General features: G+C 43.5%; 1 protein-coding gene across 1 annotated transcript in view; it reads right to left on the bottom strand.

Moving 5' to 3' along the window:
* LGI3 (leucine rich repeat LGI family member 3) overlaps positions 1 to 20,799 on the bottom strand; it is a 480,821-nt gene that overhangs the window by 288,249 nt on the left and 171,773 nt on the right. The window contains exon 4 of the mRNA XM_044082968.1: positions 16,336 to 16,407. Coding sequence (XP_043938903.1) covers positions 16,336 to 16,407 — 72 coding nt within the window. The remainder of the gene's footprint in view (positions 1 to 16,335; positions 16,408 to 20,799) is intronic.

Genomic DNA, 20,799 nt, shown 5'->3' with positions numbered 1-20,799 from the left:
CAGACCACCCTCCCAAACACAGGAACCCCACTTGGCCTTCCTGAGAATACTGGAAAATATGAAGGTCTCTCCAAACACCATTATATTGGGCGACTTCAACTACCCAAACATAGACTGGGAGCATTACTCTAGCTCCAACACCCTAGCCCAAAGGTTCCTAGAATTTATAAACTCAAATGCTATGGAACAACTTGTTACCACTCCCACAAGAGGGGAAAACATACTGGACCTGATCATCACCAACATGGGGACACTATGCTCCAGACCAGAAGTGTATCACTCACTGGTAAGATCAGACCATAAACTAATCTCACTGGATATTCACATCCCGACCCCACCCCTGCCCAGAAAACCACAGTGAAAAACTTCTCTAAAGCAAATTTCACACGCCTCAAAACCGAGGCAAAATGCTTCAAAGCCCCCGGGCCTGTGGAAAATACGGCCCAGACCACAGAATCCTTTATAAACGCATTCTATGCACACCTTCAGGAATGCATGGATCATGCAATCCCAAATAAAACCAAGACCCAATCCTCCAAAGGCAGGGTCCTGTCTGGTGGACCCCAGCCATAAACAAACTATACAATAGAAGGAGGAAGCTACTACATGATAGAGCAAAATCCCAAAAAGGGAAGGCATCTCTGATCAGTATTAGCAAAAAACTACGGGCACTCATAAAATCGTCTAAGGCCAGCTTTGAGAGAAAAATTGCACAGGACACTAAGGATAATCACAAGGCTTTCTTTAGTTATGTTAGGAACCTGGGTGGGAATTCCCAGATATGCTCAGAATTAGTCCAAAATGACAAAAATACACCGAGCCCACAGACATTGCCAACATCCTAGCTGACAGGTTCAGTGCAAACTTCTCCCCGCACTCCCCACCAAAAGGGCAAATATCTAGCCCAAGAGAGTGCTGCCCCCTGACATCTCAGATGCTCAGGTAAGAGCCGCCCTCTCCAAAGCTAAAAACACAGCATCAATGGGACCAGATGGTGTCCCAGGCTGCGTCCTACATGAACTCCAAGAAGAGCTAAACCCAAACATAAAACTACTGTTCAATCTTAGCCTTACTACAGGATATGTACCCAAAGAGTGGCGTACAGCAACAGTGGTCCCTCTCCACAAAGGTGGTGCCTCAACGGATCCTGGAAACTATCGCCCCATAAGCCTGACTAGCTTGGTCTGCAAAGCTATGGAAAGGATCATCATGGACCTCATAAATAAAGATATTGGGGACCTACAGACACTGGATCCTACCCAGTTTGGCTTTGTCAAGGGCAGATCCTGCCTCTTAAACCTGGTCGATTTCTTTGAAACAGTCACCAAGGCCATTGATGAGGGGAAGGTGGTCCACACAGCCTATCTGGACCTCGCAAAAGCCTTTGATACAATACCCCACTCGGACATTATAGATAAGCTCACCAGCTTAAATATAAACCCCTATGTCACTAGATGGGTTGCAAACTGGCTCAAGGACAGAACCCACATGGTTAGAATTGCTGGAGCCATGTCAGACTCCAAACCAGATACAAGTGGCGTCCCACAAGGCTCAGTCCTGGGACCTCTCTTGTTCGGTATATATTTCTCGGCAGTACAGGCCAACACGGAAGGACTGTGGCTGACCAAGTTCGCAGATGACTGCAAACTGGGCGCCATAATCAACTCTCCAGCCGACACAAGCATCCTCCAAAAGGGCCTCATAGAGACAATTGGTGCCAGAGCCATGGCCTCAAGCTAAACGCCAAAAAGTGTATAGTCATCCCCTTTGGCAAAAACAAAGTGCCCACAAATTACCACATAGGTGGTAATCCATTAAGTACAGAAGAAGTCATTAGGGACCTGGGGACCCAAGTTGATAGCAATCTCTCATTTGACAACCACGTGGCCAAAGTGGTTAGAAAAACATTTTATATAGCCCACCTAATCATGAAGGGATTGACATCTAGATCAGGAGAGGTCATCGTACCTATTTACTCATCCCTCATCAGGCCCATAATTGAGAACAATGCCCCTTTTGGGATGTACCTTACCAGACACCTGCAGCAACTGGAAAGACCCCAAAAGTACCTCACCAAGAGGATCAAAGGGCTCAAACAGATGCCATATGCTGCCCGGTTAAAGAAACTCCAGCTCTACTCAGTGGCATACCGCCTGCTCAGAGGCGATCTGTGCCTGACGTATAAAGCCATGTCCAACCCGGAATTAATGGACATGCTGCACCTCAGAAAATCCAAATCCCATCGAGCTACGCTCGAGAGACTTGAACCTCAGCACTGAAATAAATAGGACATGCTGGAGGGACAGATTCATAACCCAGAGGCTCCCTTCACTCTGGAATAAAATCCCAGTCCAGGTTAGGCAGAGTCCCACATTGACTCTCTTCAAGAGGAATCTTGATGAGTGGATGGGAGAGCGTAGGTTTACCCGGCTATCACTTCTGTGTCACTGTTAGACAGAGGCACAGTATACTAACCTCAAAAAAAGGCATAGCAAAATTAATTTAAAATGGGTGGCGAAAGCCAAACACACTCTGGCTAGGCTTATAAATGCCCTAGGGCAGATAGCCTAGTATGAACCTATGAACCTATATAACATAGCTGGTCTCACTACCCTCTTGTATACCTTCCCTTTCACTCTTACTGGTATTCGTCTGTCACAAATCACTCCTGACACTCTTCTCCATCCACTCCATCCTGCCTGTACTCTCTTCTTCACCTCTCTTCCACACTCAGCATTACTCTGAACTACTGATCCTAAGTATTTGAACTCATCCACCTTTGCCACATCTACTTCTTGCATCCTCACCATTCCTCTATCCTCCCTCTCATTCACACACATATATTCTGTCTTAGTCCTGCTGACCTTCATTCCTCTTCTCTCTAGAGCATATCTCCATCTCTCCAGGGTCTCCTCCACCTGTTCCCTACTCTCACTACAGATCACAATGTCATCTGCAAACATCATAGTCCACGAGGACTCCTGTCTGATCTCGTCTGTCAACCTGTTCATCACCATTGCAAATAAGAAAGGGGTCAGAGCTGATCCTTGATATAATCCCACCGCCACCTGAAATGCATCCGTCACTCCCACCGCAGACCTCACCGCTGTCACACTGCCCTCATACATATCCTGTACTACTTTTACATACTTCTCTGACACTCCCGACTTCCTCATACAATACCACAACTCCTCTCTAGGCACCCTGTCATATGCTTTCTCTAAGTCTACAAAAACACAATGCAACTCCTTCTGACCTTTTTTGTACTTCTCCATCAACACTCTCAGAGCAAACATCACATCTGTAGTGCTCTTTCCCAGCATGAAACCATACTGCTGATCAGTTATCATCAAGTCCCTTCTTAACCTAGCTTCCACTACTCTTTCCCATAACTTCATGCTGTGACTGATCAATTTAATCCCTCTGTAGTTACTACAGCTCTGCACATCACCCTTATTCTTAAAAATCAGTACCAAAACACTTTTTCTCCATTCCTCAGGCATCCTCTCACTTTCCAAGATTTCATTAAACAATCTAGTTAAAAACTCCACTGCCATTTCACCTAAACACCTCCATGCCTCCACAGGTATGTCATCTGGACCAACAGCCTTTCCATTCTTCATCCTCTTCAGAGCTATCCTTACCTCCTCCTTGCTAATCCATTGCACTTAATGATTCACAATCCGCACATCATCCAACCTTCTCTCCCTCTCATTCTCTTCATTCATCAACCCCTCAAAGTACTCTTTCCATCTGCTCAACACACTCTCCTCGCTTGTAAGTATGTTTCCCTCATTGTCATTTATCTCCTTTACCTGCTGCACATCTTTCCTAGCTCGGTCCCTCTGTCTAGCCAATCGATACAGGTCCTTTTCTCCCTCCTTAGTGTCCAACCTGTCATACAACCCTTCATATGCCTTATCCTTAGCCTTTGCCACCTCTCTCTTTGCCATGCACCTCATCTCCTTATATTCCTGTCTACTTTCTTCATCTCTCTGACAATCCCACTTCTTCTTTGCAAACCTCTTTCTCTGTATACTCTCCTGTACTTCCTCATTCCACCACCATGTCTCCTTGTCATCCTTCCTCTGTCCAGATGTCATACCAAGCACCCTTCTAGCCATCTCCCTTACTACCTCTGATGTAGTTACCCAGCTATTTGGTAATTCTTCACTGCCACCCAGTGCATGCCTTAACTCTTCCCTGAACTCCACCTCACAATTACCCTTTTTCAATTTCCACCATTTGATCCTTGGTGCTGCCCTCACACGCCTCCTCCTCTTCTTGATCACCAACGTCATCTTACAAACCACCATCCTGTGCTGTCTAGCTACACTTTCCCCGGTCACCACTTTACAGTCTCCAATCTCCTTCAAACTGGCCCTCATATTTAAGATATAATCCACCTGTGTGCATCTTCCTCCACTCTTGTATGTCTCCCTATGCTCCTCCCTCTTTTTAAAATAAGTATTCACCACAGCCATGTCCAGCCTTTTCACAAACTCCACTACCATCTGACCTTCTGCATTCCTTTGTTTAACACCATAGCTACCCATCACTTCCTCATCCCCTCTGTTCCCTTCACCAACATGCCCATTGAAATCTGCTCCAATCACCACACTCTCACCCTTGGGTACAGTCATCACAACTTCATCCAACTCATTCCAAAATTCTTCTTTCTCGTCCATTGCACACCCAACTTGTGGAGCATATGCACTAACAACATTCATCATTAAACCATCAGTTTCCAGCTTCATAAACATTACTCTATCCAACACTCTTTTCACCTCCAAAACAGTCTTAGCATACTGTTCCTTCAGGATAACTCCTATGCCATTTCTCCTTCCATCCACAACATGATAAAACAATTTGAACTCACCTCCGATACACCTAGCCTTACTCCCCTTCCATCTGGTCTTTTGCACACACAATATACCAACCTTCCTTCTGTCCATCATATCGGCTAGCTCTCTATATAATCAGTTTTGTAATCCAAGAATTCGTGATGGAAAATATTTTCTGAGTTTTTGGGGGGAAAGCTTTTTATACAGGGGTATTGCATGAGCATTGCCAAGATTAAAATAAATGTGATTTAGGTATCTTGTTAAAATGGAGTGGGTTGGTATTATTAGTTATGTCAGGAGGGAGTTTATTCCAGATTTTGGCTATATAGTTAGAATAGAGGTAGTCACCAGCAGAGTTATTGGCTTTAACTGTAGTCAATAGGGTTTTATTTTTAGAATACAGACCTCAGTCAGGGAAGTAAGAGAGTAGGAGATTTTGGAGGGAGGCGGGTCTTATCTGTGTGTTTAGATTGCATGGGCTGTGGAGAGTTAGTTACAGACTAGAAATTGGGAAAGTTCGAGACAGTTTATCTTTTTACTTTTGTTAATTTAAGGAAGAAGGGATGTCATTAATCAATTAACAAACAACCCATGGAATCTTCTCATATTTGGTATATAGTGCCTCTGTGCTGGGATTAATTTATTTTGATGAAGTCTCTTTTATGGGATGAAAGTGCTCAATGTTTTTAAAGAATTTGTTTTAATAAATAGTTGTGACCATATTCAGACCCTCTGTGGAGTTAATTTATTTTGGTTCTAATATATACAAAAAAATGAAGGCAGTGGCTCAAAGTGCATGCTAGGTTAGCAAAAAGCTGACAAACTGTACATACTTTTTTGGCATCTGCATCAACACTCCTTTTTTCTAGTTTGCACATGGGGTTAGGGTGTCACATCAACAACAACCATCATATAAAACCAATGGTCACATCAACAGGTGGCTAGCCTGCTGCAGTCATTTTCTGTACCACACACACACGTGCACACATACCTACAGCTAATTTAGAACGACCGTTCCATCTACTGCATGTAATTGAAATGTGCGAGGAAACCTGAGCATCAGCTGAAAACCGTCAAACACAGGAAGAAGATACAAGCTCTGCACAGCAGGCACCTCAGCTGAGAAAGTACAGTTGTGTACACTTACCATAAATGTAGATGTTCAAGTGTATTCACTGTTGCAGTCATCACTTTTGGGTTATCTGCTTGCAGTAGCCCTCAGACAGCCTGATTAACAAAGTCTTGGGTCCTGTGTCAGTTGTTGTCCCTTCTTCCATGACGTCAGGTCATCAGGGGTATAAAACATGCAGCTGACGCCATTACATCAGTTTTTCTTGTCCCAGATGTCAGGTGCCCCCTTAATGGGAAGCAATTAAATCTATAAATATACAAGGTTATACCTCCAACAAAAAAGCAAATACACCAAAAAGCTTTTGAAGATAGCAAAGGAAAGTAGAGGTATATCCAAAAAAAGAAGGGTGCTGGAAGGAGGGTAACCAGGACTACAACAGTGAATACACTCGAACATCTACATTTATGGTAAGTGTACACAACTGTACTATGTTCTTCATGTTATGCTGTTGCAGTCATCACTTTTGGGTGGATTCCCAAAGCTAAGGCTGGGAGGAGGAATTTAAATAGAATTAGGACCAGCTAAAGGGCCCTGCAAGACTGCAGTGGCAAAGCCAGCTCTGGATTTAGAGAAAATTGGTAGATGGTAATGCTTGGTGAAAGTATGTACAGAACTCCAGGTAGCAGCTTCTAGGATGTCCCTGGTAGGGATGCCTCTGAGAAAGGCTGTAGAGGTACATGCAGCCCTGGTAGAGTGGGGTCTGATCCCCTGTGGGATAGGTTTTCCATGGTGTTTGTAGCAGAAATGAATGCAATGGCCTATCCATTTGGAAATGGTTTGCTTTGAAATAGCCTTCCCCTCTGCCCCTGCAGCAAATGCCACCAGCAGTTGATCAGATTTCCTTCGAGGTTTAGTTCCATCCAAAAAGAATCTAAGTTGTCTGTGCACTTCTAAGGAGTGCAGAATCCATTCCCCTTTGTTCTGTGGATTAGGAAAGAAGGTTGACAAATGTATGGACTGATTAAGGGCCACACTGGATACCACCTTGGACATGAAGGAGGGATTGGTCCTGAGGGACACCCTGTCCGCATGAAAGACGATGAAAGGCTCCACTGCCATGAGGGCCTGTAATTCAGATACCCTTCTTGCTGAAGTGATTGCTAAAAGGAAAGCTGTTTTCCAAGAAAGGAATTTTAAGTCCGCAGTGGCAGCTGGCTCAAAAGAAGGAAGGGTGAGCTTTTCCAATACAAAGTTGAGGTCCCAGGCTGGAGTTGGAGCTCTCCTGGGTGGTCGTAGATTTTTGGCCCCTCTGAAGAACTGCTTAAGCAGTGGATGAGAGAAGAGGGGTGGTTCTGTGTTATAATGAGCTGAGATGGCTGAGGCGTAAGTTTTGATGGAGGAGAAAGACAGGCCATTATGAAGCATCTCAGTTAAGCATTGTAAAATCTGTAGTAAATTGGGCACTGTTGTGCTCATCCCTTGAGACTGGTTCCAGGCACAGAATCTTTTCAATTTTTCAGAGTAAGACTTTCTGGTACTAGGCCTCCTTGCCTCAAAAATGATATCCATTACTGGTTTACTGAGGGATGGTAAAGGAGAAATTATGTAATTAGCCAGGCTGCCAGATTCAGTGTTTGAAGTTAAGGGTGCAGAATTTGGCTCTCCTGCTGAGACAACAGAGTAGGAGTCTGAGGCAGGTGCCATGGGGCCCACAGTGACACAATGCGCAAGAGGGGGTACCAGTGTTGGCGTGGCCAGTCTGGTGCAATCAAAATCATTCTTGGTTTGTCTTGTTTGATCTTTAGTAGTACTTTGGAGAGCAGAGGCAGAGGAGGAAAGGCATAAGCTGAAGGACAGAGCATCCACTTTCCAAGCTTGGTTGTGTTGAGTCCTTGTGCAGAATTTGTCCAACTGATAGTTTTGGGGGTCTATATCTGGGATCCCCCATTTGCTTGTCAACATGTTGAAAATCCTTGGTTCCAGTTTCCACTCGTGTGGGTCCATGAGGTTTCTGCTTAGTTCGTCTACCAGTGTATTTAGTTTTCCTGGCAGGAATTGAGCTTGTAAATGTACTTGATTGCTCAGGGCTGTGTTCCACAATGCCATGGCTAGTCTGCAGAGGGGGTAAGAATGTGCACCCCCCTGCTTGTTTATGTACCACATAACAGTGGTGTTGTCCGTCTTTATCATTAATTGTCCTGGAAGAATGTGGTCTTTGAAGGCTGTCAGAGCATTCTGTATAGCTAACATTTCTTTTTGATTGATATGCAGGTGCATTTGACTTGGGTTCCATTTGCCCTGAATGCATTTCCCTTCCAGGTGGGCCCCCCATTCATAGTCTGATGCGTCTGTTGTTAAGGTTTGGGCGGCAGGGGGTAGTGTGAATGGTAGTCCCCTGTTTTGGTGGCAGGCCTCTGCCCACCAAAGTAACTCTAGGTGTAGGCAAGGTATGATAGGAATCATTGCTTCTAGATCCTGTGAATGTTGACACCATAGACTTTTGAGATACCACTGCAGTTTCCTCATATGCAGTCTTGCATATGGAATTAGAAGAATGCAGGAGGCCATGAACTGAACCCAAAGCCTTGCAGTATTTGCCTTGCAGATAAATGGGTTTTTATGGCCACTTGTTTGAAGTAGGTTGTCAAATGAATCCGTTTCTCTGGCGTGAGGAAAGCCATCTGGGAAGTTGTATTCAAGCTTGCTCCCAGGAATATAATTTGTTGACAGGGTACCAGGTGTGATTTCTTTTTGTTTATGGTGTACCCCAGACAAGTCAGTACCCTTTGAACAAAGGCCAGATGATTCAAAAGTATGTCCTGGCTTTCTGCCTGAATTAGACAATCGTCCAGATATGGGTATATTTGAATATTTCTTTGCCTGCAAAATGCAATGACTGTAGGTAGGCACTTTGTGAATATCCTGGGCGCAGTAGATAAGCCAAAGGGAAATGCAGAGAACTGATAGTGCATGTAGCCTGCTTTGAAGTGTAGGTATTTTCTGCAAGACTCCCTGATAGGGATGTGCAGGTATGCTTTTTTTAAGTCTAGTAGTGCCAACCATGCACCTTTGCCTAGCATAGGAAGCAGCTGGTGAAGAGTCAGCATCTTGAATTTTGGAATCACCAGAAAGGTATTTAGAGTAGAAAGGTCCAGGATAGGACGCCATGTATTGCCTTTTCTGGGTACCAGGAAAAGTCTTGAATAGAACCCTTGTCCCTTTTCCTCTTCTGGTACCAAAGGAATAACCCCCATGCTTAAGAGAGAGAGTACTTGATTTGGGGCCTCTGTCCACTGATTTGGGGGTAGATCTGGCCACCCGCTTGGTGTTGGTAAGCTGTGGAAGTGAAATCTGTATCCTTGGGACACTATATTTAAAATCCATTTGTCCTGGGTAATGAGTTCCCAGTTTTTGGTCTAAAGACCAATCTTTCCGCCTAAAGGAGCATTCAGTTGGGAAGTGCTTGGAAGTTTTAGAAGCAAGGCATTGAGACGGTTTTCCATAGGGGGGAGTCTCTACTACTCCCTGATTTGGGTGAGGAAACCCCCCCTGCTTAGTCTTGTGTGTCCCCTGGGACTGAAACCTGGGGTTTCTGCTATGCCTGGTTTTGGCTTGAGAAGACATTGAAGAGGCTGGAAAGGACCAATACTTAGAGGGCCAGTGCTTACTAAATCTAGGATACTGAACTTGTAAGAAATCTTTAACAGTTTGCAGAGATTCAGCTTTATCTTCCATCTTTTTAAGAACTTCCTCAGCCTTGTTGCCAAACAGGCGGTCCTGATTTAAGGGAGCATCCAGCAATTTAAGTTTAACATGATCAGGTAAAGATTGCTCCTTAAGCCAAGCATGCCTTCTAAGCACAGAACCAGTAACAGCAGCCCTGCAAGAGGCCTCTAAAGAATCAAAATCCACATTGCAAAGTATGTTTTCCAACCTGTTCAGCAGAATGCATTAAATCCTGTAAGTCTTTATTTTCCACACAGTCAGGAATCAACATCAGTTCTGTTTAAGCAATCCAATAACATGTTGTTGATAATGGCCAAGGCTGCCGAAGTGTAAACCTTCTTACCCCATCTATCCAGCGCCCTGGAGTCCCTATCAGAAGGGGTAGGATTTTTAGCAGTAGAAGCCTTAATGCCCTTGGGTCCCTGTGAAATAGTCTCTGGATCTGCAATAGGATTTTTAAAAAGGAACTTGTGTGAATCAGGAACCCTGTAATATCGGTCAGGTTTTCTGGGAGCAGAAGGCAAAGAATCAGGGGCCAAACTAGATTCCGAAAAAGCATCATCAACAATGTCTAGTACAGGAGGAATAGCTAAAAGCCTATGTTGAGGTAGGAGTAAGAAATCCCTAAGCTTCTTTTTTGAATCAGAAAAATCCTGGCTTTCCCAGTGGAAATGCTCCTTTAGAGTATGTAAGGTTTCACCAAAAGAAAAATCCTCTGCAGGGGAAGCAGAGGGAACACAGCCTTCTGCATCAGAATCCTCATAAGTAGATAAGGGTAAATCCAGATCATCAGAAGAATCAGAAAAATCAGGATCCTGGTCAGAAGATTTGTAAACAACTTCAGTCCTAGGTCTCTTAGAAGGGGGATGTTGGCTTCCCCTGATTAGAGTTATAAGATCTTCAGCCATTCTTATCATTTGTTTTTTAGGCATAGAGGCCTGAGCATGCGGCCTGGGCATCGTTTTTTAGGCATGGTTCGAGATTTAGGCCTAAATGAAGAAGGAGGCATTGGTTTAATATGCAAGTCCATAGGCCTGAATACACCCTCAGAAGCCGGTGCCTGCACAGTGGCTCCAGACCCATCCAAGGTAGAGACATCCACAGGTTCCATTGTTGAAGCATCTCGCGGCATTACTGGACTCCGAATGGGTCTCAGTAGAGGCCTGTGAATCAGAAGTAGCGGGTTTCAGGGGCTGTGAAAGCACCTCACTGAGTACCAGCGAACTGGCGACTGGCTTAGGAGAAGCGTCGTCGGCAGTTTTGGACCTCGGCGGCCTGTCTCTGTCTTTATCCTTGCGTTTTTTCGGAATCCCAGTAGTCTGATGGCTAACCGACAACATTTCTGGATAATTAAACCGAGAACCGAAATATTTAGAGGCGTAAATATACTGACGACAGATAGTGTGCTGATTAAATAAAGCACAAAACTGACAGCACGGTACGTCGTGGTCAGGGCCTAGGCAAGGAATACAGTATGACTGAAAATCTTTATGAGGTATTTGCTTTCCACAAGTAATGCAATTATTAACTTTTACTGACATCAGTAAGGAGCAAGAAAAAGTTTCCCCAATGGGGTACTTAGCTTTAGTTGAAGACTTTGGTTCTGAAACTCGAAAACGAAAATTTCAGGAGTCGGCCGACCGGCACTTGCGAACTGCTTCTGCTTCGGGCACCTCACAGCAAGAAAGACTGATATAATGGGGTCGGTTGCATGTTTTATACCCCTGACGACCTGACGTCATGGAAGAAGGGACAGCAACTGACGCAGGACCAAAGACTTTGTTAATCAGGCCGACTGAGGGTTACTGCAAGCAGATAACCCAAAAGTGATGACTGCAACAGTGAAACACGAAGAACATCTGAACCACAGAACATCTTCCTGTGAGGCATCAATGCTACCTTTTCCACTGTGCTCTTGTGAATATTTGTTGTAGACATTTAAATCTGTAAATGCGAAATGCTGCAAACTGAGATCTTAAGCAAGTGATGTCCTAGTGTTTTATGAAAGGCTATTGTTTAATTTGTTTAATGATCAGAAGCCCAGTATTAATGTTGAGAAAGGGGATACTGATTTAGATGAAATCAGAACTTCATAAACAGGACAGTTATAATCTGTTTATCAGAGAAGCTCCTGGAGTGCATAAATATTATGCTTTACATATCAGCATTATTACTCTTCACCTCAATTTCTACAATTTCTAGAACTGTTACTGCACGCTATAATATAAGCAAACAGCAGGTATAAATGCTTGGCTTCCTTGTGTGTATCAAATAAGGTGGATTAAATCATGGTAACATTTTAACATCTACTGCCTGAACCCAAGGGTGCACAGAGAAGCTGTGAATAAGCTGCATTTATTTGATGATGGGAAAATTTCCTGGGCACTGCAGAAATTTCAGTACTTGCAGCACACCCTTGAGTTGTCTGTTCTCTAAATGAGCAAGAGTAGGCCATTGGGGATTGTGTTTGCTGTCTGTCTGAACAGTGAGCTATTTTAAAGAGTACTGTACCCCTTTAGACCTCTGATCAGACAATGGCCCTTATGTTGAGTCTAGGTTCAAATGGGGCCTAGGGCCATGGGCTTATAACCCATGAACTGTCAACAGCTGATATGTTACAAAGCAAGACATGTTTTTATTAACAATATAGAAAACCTGTTCTTGGGTCTTCCTCTGTGGACTTGCATACACATTCCTTATGGTACATATTCAGTTGCCACAACAGATGGTGGCTAGGCAGCCTACGTAAGTTATTAGTTTTATAAAAGGGGAAAAGTTGGAGTTGCAGCAGTAGGATGGGCATTACTGTTTTACGTATGGTTAGCATAAAATGCTTTATCTTTATTTACTTGTGCTTATAACACACATATGTACATATATATATATATATATATATATATATATATATGTGTATATATATATATACATATATATATATATATATATATATATATATATATGTGTATATATATATATATATATGTATATATATATATATATATATATATATATATATATATATATATATATATATATAGGTTCATAGGCTGATACTAGGCTATCTGCCCTAGGGCATTTATAAGCCTAGCCAGAGTGTGTTTGGCTTTCGCCACCCTTTTAGATTAGTTGACTGTGCCTCTGTATAGTAGGTCGCAGACGGTAGCCCTTTTAAGGTTAGTTTACTGTACCTCTGTCAAGCAGGGACACAGAAGAGATCCCAGGGATAAACTTAAGATCTCCCATCCACTCGTCAAGATTTCTCTTGAAGAGGGTCAGTGAGGGGCTCTGCCTAACATGGATTGGGATTTTGTTCCAGAGTGAGGGGAGCCTCTGGGATATGAATCTGTCCCTCCAGCATGTCCTATTTATTTCTGTGCTGAGGTTCAAGTCCCTGGAGCACATAGCTCTAAGGGATTTGGATTTCCTGAGGTGAAGCATGTCCATTAATTCTGGGTTGGACATGGTTTTATACGTCAGACACAGATCGCCTCTGAGTAGGCGGTATGCAACTGAGTAGAGCTGGAGTTTCTTTAGTCGAACTGCATAGGGCATCTGTTTGAGCCCCTTGATCCTCTTGGTGAGGTACTTTTGGGGTCTTTCCAGTTGCTGCAGGTGTCGGGTAAGGTATATACCAAATGGGGCACTGTATTTAATTATGGGCCTGATAAGTGATGAGTAGAGGGGCACAATGACCTCTCTTAATATAGATGTGAATCCTTTCATGATAAGGTGGGCTATATTGAAGGTCTTTCTAACCACTTTGGCAATGTGATTGTCAAAGGAGAAATTGCTATCTACTTGGGTCCCCAAGTCCCTAATTACTTCTTCCGTACTTAATGGATTACCACCTATGTGGTAATTTGTGGGCACTTTGTGTTTCCCAAAGGGGATGACTATGCACTTTTTGGCATTTAGCTTTAGGCCACGGCTCTGGCACCAGTTATCCATCTCTGTGAGACCCTTTTGGAGGATGCTTGTGTCAACCGGAGAGTCGATTACGGCACCCAGTTTGCAGTCATCTGTGAACTTGATCAGCCATAGTCCACCCGTGTTAGCCTGTACCTCAGAGAAATATATACCGAACAAGAGAGGTCCCAGGGCTGAGCCTTGTGGGATGCCACTTGTAACTGGTTTAGAGTCTGACATGGCACCTGCTATTCTGACCATGTGGGTTCTATCCCTGAGCCAGTTTGCAACACATCTTGTGACATAGGGGTTGATATTTAAGCTGGTGAGCTTATTTATGATGCCCGAGTGGGGTATTGTGTCGAAGGCTTTTGCGAGGTCCAGGTAGGCTGTGTGGACTACTTCCCTTCATCTATGGCTTTGGTAACTGTTTCAAAGAAGCCGACCAGGTTCAAGAGGCAAGATCTGCCCTTAACAAAGCTGAATTGGGTAGGATCCAGTGTCTGGAGGTTCCCAATGTCTTTGTTTATGATTTCCATGATGATACGCTCCATAGCTTTGCAGACCAGGCTAGTCAGGCTTATAGGGTGATAGTTTCCGGGGTCTGTTGTGGCACCACCTTTGTGGAGTGGGACCACGCCACTCCTTGGGTACAAATCCTGTAGCAAGGCTGAGATTGAACAGTGACTTTATATGAGGGTTTAGTTCTTCTTGGAGCTCATGTAAGACGCAGCCTGGGACACCATCTGGTCCCATTGATGCTGTGTTTTTTGCTTTGGAGAGGGAAGCTCTCACCTGTGCATTTGTGATCTCAGGAAGGCTACACTCTGTTGGGATAGACATTTGCTCTTTTGGGGGGAAGGGGGGAGAAGTTTGCACTGAACCTTTCTGCCAGGATGTTGGCAATGTCTGTGGGTTCAGTGTATTTTTTGTCATTTTGCACTAACTCAGAGCATATCTGGGAGTTTGCCCCAGGTTTCTGACATAACTAAAGAAGGCCTTGTGATTATCTTTAGTGTCTTGTGCAATTTTTCTTTCGAAGCTGGCCTTAGATGATTTTATGAGGGATCATAGTTTCTTGCTAGTACTGATCAGAGACGCCTTCCCTTTTTGGGATTTTGCTCTATCATGTAGTAGCTTTCTCCTTCTGTTGTATAGCTTATTTATGGCCGGGGTCCACCAGACAGGTCTCCTGCCTTTGGAGGAGTGAGTCTTGGTTTTATTTGGGATAGCATGCTCCATGCATTCCTGTAGGTGTCCATAGAATGCTTTTATAAAGGAGTCTGCATTTTGGGCTGTATTTTCCACTGGCCCGGGGGCTTTGAGGGATTCCACCTCGGTTTTGAGAAGTTTGAAGTTTGCTTTTGAGAAGTTCTTCACTGTGGTTTCCTTGGCTAGGGGTGGGGATGGAATATGGATGTCCAGTGAGATTAGTTTATGGTCTGATCTTACCAATGAGGGGTATACCTCTGGTGTGGAACATAGAGACCCCATGTTGGTGATGACCAGATCCAATATGTTTTCCCCTCTTGTGGGAGTGGTGACCAATTGTTTCATAGCATTTGAGTTTATAAATTCTAGGAACCATTGGGAGAGGGTGTTTGGGCTTGAGTAGTTTTTCCAATCAATGTTTGGGTATCTGAAGTCACCCAATATAATGGTGTTTGGAGAGACCTTCATATTCTCCAGTGTTCTCAGGAAAGCCGAGTGAGGTTCCTGTGTTTGGGAGGGTGGTCTGTAGCAGGCTACAAACTGAAAGGCAGTTTTGCCCACTGTTAGTTGCACATGGATGATCTCCGATGCTTCATGCAGTGCCACTAACCTGGAGGTGTGGAATCTTTGATAAATATGGATACTCCCCCTCCTTTTGTGGTTCGGTCCGAGTTTTGGGGCCAGAAAGCATGGGGTGAAGTATAACCTGTTAGTGCTGGGGTGCTCTCGGGAGCCTTGAACCAGGTTTCTGTTACTGCACAGATATCGATATTCTCCATACTGAGGAGAGTCTCGAGTGTGTGCATCTTGAGGTTTAGACTTCTGGTGTATTGCAGCATTACCCTTAGTTTTTTTTTCTTTGTGTTGTCTATGGAGGTGGGTTTGTCTTTTGAGCCTTGCCTAAAAAAGGCACTATGGGGGAGGCAAGAGCCTTTGCCAGTATTCGAAAACCCAGGGGTGACAGGTGCAAGCCGTCCTTAGCGAAGCAATGTGGCTTGTCGAGCATCTCATCCCAGGCTGACAGACACTGGATCCCCTTTGAATGACACCAATACTTTAGCCAATTGTTAAAATTGATAATTTTGTCTTTATACTGCGGCATCATTCTTGGTGAGGGTAAGATGCTGCTCAAGGTCAGGGTCATACCGGCCTGGGCCACATGCTCAGAGAGCTCCTCTATGTCTTTTTTCATGTAGTCCAGGGAGGTACATCTCAGGTCATTCACACCAGCATGGACAATGACGGAGTCATATTTGTACTTGCTTTGGAGTGACCTGAGTGCTTGTGTTATGTGGCGGATCCTGGCACCCGACAGGCAGCTTACAGTGACCTTCTCCTTGTTCACTCTGGTGAGTGGGACGTCATTGTGTCTGACAATAGAGTCATATAATATATATATATATATATATATATATATATATATATATATATATATATATATATATATATATATATATATATATATATATACACACACACACACATATAAAATATATATATATATATATATATATATATATTTGCACTCATTTATGCATGATTATTCTTATGTAAAACACATGAAATGATACTCACAAATGTGTAAGTGATCGTAGTCCTCTAAAGGCATTCCTGGCAAAGGACGCAATGTTATTGTTTTCAATAAACCTGCACAAAGAAGAGAGAGTTTGGTAGTATAATGGCATAATGCATTAAACAAGTATGCCTAAGAAGAAAAGTAGAGCAGTTAATTATGATTATTCTAAATTCAATTTTAAAGCAGTTAAACTTCATCCTGGATCATTACCATTGAACCATATTTTTAATTATTATGTCCTGCAAGAGCTAACTATAAACCATGCATTTTGCAGCAAAGGAGAATAAAGTTCAATTTATCTGGGAGTGGAAAAAACATTTATTTAATTTACCTTAAAGAGCTACACTGCAATCAAACAATTCCCACAGTGAGATTTGGGAACCTCACATTCAACAGAAGTAGTAATCACATATGCATGCAATGGTAGTATGTTTATAATAAAGGCAGGCAAAATCTTCAGAATTTAGAATTCAATTACATTAAAGAATGAGATGTTTTTTTAAAATCCAAGAGACCTCAGTGATTAAAAGCCCCAAGACACTATTAGCATATTATTGCACAGACTGTGCACCCATTTCCGTGTGCACTAACAAAGACCTGGGATCAAACAGTGATTAGAGTACAGACAACTGACCAAGGAGGACAGGGATGCATCATCCTTACCCCAGGAATGCCTATGATGGAGACCAGGGAAGTAATTTATATGACCGGATTTCATCAGTTGCTGTAGCCATCAACTACGCATAAGAAGTGTCTTTAGGCTAAAGCACAGAAGCACTAAGTGTTGCCTCATTGCAGTACATTATACACTGGCAAAGAAGAGAAGTTGGGGTATAGCACATACACAAAAAATATTCCTCTTGGGGTCGTGTGATGGCCTTACATCACAACACACTCTTATGGCTGTTGCCCTTTGAAACCAAGCTATGTTGAGGTTCTTCCCGTAAAAACATATCTCATTCCACTGAATTATTTGTAAGTTACTCAGGAGTGAATGGCACTCTGGACAGTGAGGTACCTTGAGGTATGCTATGGAATGGGAAAGTGAGCAAAAAAAGTTCTAAGGCACATAAGCACTTTAAAGATTATATTTTAGTTAAGGACCCTATGAAACAAGGTAGAATTCTTGCATATCTGGTTCCAGTACTCTACTGGTCTTTGAAACAGCCAGCATCAGAGCTAATGAAAGTACTCTAGTCTTTCATCTGGCATTTCTGTTACAGTTTAAAGATCGGAAGGCCTTATCAAATACAGTAGGAAAATTTCCCTGTAGTCCAGAATAAATTACCCGTATGATTATCACCCTTGGGTCTTCCTTGAAAATGGGCTAACCCTAACAGGATTAAAACAGTCTGCAGCTAACTTAATAAAATACACATAAAAATGGCCTTTGTGTCAAACAAGTGTTGAACAGGTGAACATTTTCCAGTAAAAATGTTTAATGTAGAAGCGTATATTGGACGCACAGTACAGTGGACCTAAATACATCAACATTTATCAGTGTTAGTATAAGGGAGCTCCTGGGGGAGCTCATGGGTACAACAGTTAGCATTGCCACCTCATCAAGAGGTTCCGGGTTCGATCCTCCTCCTGTGGGTGCTTTCTGTGTGGAGTCTGCATGTCCTCCCTGTGTTCACGTGGGTTTCCTCCGGGTGGTCCGGTTTCATCCCACATCCCAAAGACATGCTGTAGGTGGATTGGACACTCTAAAGTGGCCCTAGGCATGAGTGCATGCGTGTGTGTGCCTTTTGTGGAAGGTTGGGCGCCGGGCTGGCAACTCGACACCGTAAAAACTCCACTGCCAATCATGAGCGGACAGGTGATCCGCTGTGGCGACCCCCTAACTGGGAAAAGCAGAAAGAAGAAGAAGTATAAGGGAGCTCCTAAAAATGATATAAACTGGGCTTTGGCTTGAAAGTTGAAGGAAGGATTCAAGAGAAATGGTTTGTTTCAGAGGAAATTGGAAATAAGGAGTTGTGCAGACAAGGTGACTAAAAAAAAATCCTCAGACAATAACACAAGCAGACAAAAAAGTACAGTTTTGTACATACCATAAATGTAGATGTTCAAGTGTCTTTACTGCTGCAGTCATTACACTTGGGTTATCCTGCCGTCAGGCGGTCCCGCAGTCGGCCAGAGTTCCAAAGTCTTGGTCCGGCATCGGTTGCTGTCGTCTCCCCCCTGACGTCAGTGCGCCAGGGGTATATAAGAAGCAGCCGATGCCATTTTCTTCAGTTTTTCTTGCCCCAGATGTCAGGTACCCCCAAAAAGATAGGCAATACATATTGCTTACACAACATACAGTAAGGTAATAACAAAACCTTCAATAACCAGCAAGTACACCACATAGGTAGTAAAGTGTACAAAGTTATAGATAAGACCCAGCTAAGAAAGAGGGGATGGGCGGGTGGGTAACCAGGTCAGCAGCAGTGAAGACACTCAAACATCTACATTTATGGTAGGTACAAAACTGTACTATGTTCATCGTGTTTCACTGCTGCAGTCATTACACTTGGGTAGAATCCCAAAGCTGAGTCAAGGTGGCTGGTTCTATAGAGGATTAGGTGTGGCTATGAGGCCCTGCAGCACTGCAGTGGCAAAGCCAGCTCTGGATCTAGAGTAAAGAGGCAAGTGATAATGCTTGGTAAAGGTGTGCACTGAACTCCAAGTTGCAGCTTCCAAAATGTCCTTGGTAGGTACTCCTCTAAGATAGGCATTAGAAGTTGCAGTTGCCCTGGTGGAATGTGGTCTAATGTTAGATGGTACAGGTTTCCCATGCTGTGTGTAGCAGAACCAGATACAGTGTCCTATCCACTTTGAAATGGTCTGCTTTGAAATAGCCTTTCCCTGTGATCTTGCAGCATAAGATACAAACAATTGTTCAGTTTTTCTGAAAGCTTTTGTTTTGTCCAACTAGAAGCGTAATTGCCTGTGTATGTCCAAGGAATGTAGAATTCTCTCCCCTTTATTCTGGGGATTCGGATAAAATGTTGGCAAGTGAATAGTTTGGTTAAGAGCCACACTGGATACCACCTTAGGCATAAATGAAGGGTTTGTTCTTAAGGAAACCCTGTCTTGGGGAAAAATGATGAAAGGCTCCGCTACCATTAGTGCCTGTAGTTCTGAGACTCTTCGTGCTGAGGTTATTGCCAATAGCAGAGCAGTTTTCCATGATATATATTTTAATTCTGCTGAATTGGCTGGCTCAAAAGGAGGTAAAGTGAGTTTTTCCAAGACAAAATTGAGGTCCCAAGTAGGAGTTGGTGCTCTCCGGGGCGGTCTTATGTTTTTAGCCCCTCTGAGGTTCTGCTTTAGCAATGGATGAGAGAAAATAGGAGGATCTCTGTTGTAATGAGCCAAAATGGCAGAAGCATGGATCTTAATGGATGAGAAGGATAGTCCTTTGTCCAGCATCTCAGTTAAGTATTGTAGTATCTGAGGAATGTTAGGGACAAGAGGGTCAAGGCTTTGAGCCTGGTTCCAGGCACAGAATCTCTTCCACTTTTCTGAGTAAAATTTCCTGGTGCTAGGCCTCCTGGCCTCCAAAATGACATCCATAACAACTTTAGATAGAGGTGTTGTCTGTTTGGCTAATGAATCTGCCATGCAGCCAGGGATAAGGTTTTGAGCTGACTGTGCAGGATCTGATTGTTTTGTTGAGTCAGAAGGTGTGGAATTTGAGGCAAAATCCAAGGTGGGCCTTGAGCTAAGTTCTTTAAGACTGGGTACCAGTGCTGACGTGGCCAGTCTGGAGCAATCAGAATCATCTGTGGTTTGTCTTGTCTGGCTTTTAGGAGTACCTTTGAAAAGAGAGGCAGTGGTGGGAAGGCATAAACGTTTAAGCTTTTCCAGCTGAACAAAAGAGCATCCACTTTCCATGCTTGTGTGTGATAAGTCCTTGTGCAGAATTTTTGTAGTTGGCAAATCAGTGGGGAGGCAAAGAGATATATGTCCGGGCACCCCCATTTTTGCATTATCATGCTCTTTTGTACAAAAACTTGTGGATTTAATTTCCACTCATGAGGATCCATGAGGTTTCTGCTTAGGTCGTCTGCCAGAGTATTTTTCTTTCCTGGCACGAACTGTGCTTGCAGATGAACTTGATAAGTTATAGCCTTTTTCCCACAAGGTCATGGCTTGCCTGCATAGGGGGTAAGAATGAGTGCCCCTTTGCTTGTTTATGTACCACATTACGGTGGTGTTGTCTGTCTTTAATAATAATTGTCCTGGATGCAGAAGGTCCTTGAAAGCTGTTAGGGCATTTTGTACAGCCAATAACTGGTGCCAGAGCCATGGCCTCAAGCTAAATGCCAAAAAGTGTATAGTCATCCCCTTTGGCAAAAACAAAGTGCCCACAAATTACCACATAGGTGGTAATCCATTAAGTACAGAAGAAGTAATTAGGGACCCAAGTTGATAGCAATCTCTCATTTGACAACCACGTGGCCAAAGTGGTTAGAAAA

Source organism: Protopterus annectens, chromosome 9.part0, assembly GCF_019279795.1.
Source record: "Protopterus annectens isolate FY-2018-M chromosome 9.part0, PAN1.0, whole genome shotgun sequence".
Classification (NCBI taxonomy): Eukaryota; Metazoa; Chordata; order Ceratodontiformes; family Protopteridae; genus Protopterus; species Protopterus annectens.
The sequence above is the reverse complement of the archived record's forward strand: the minus strand, read 5'-3'. Positions and strand labels throughout refer to the sequence as shown.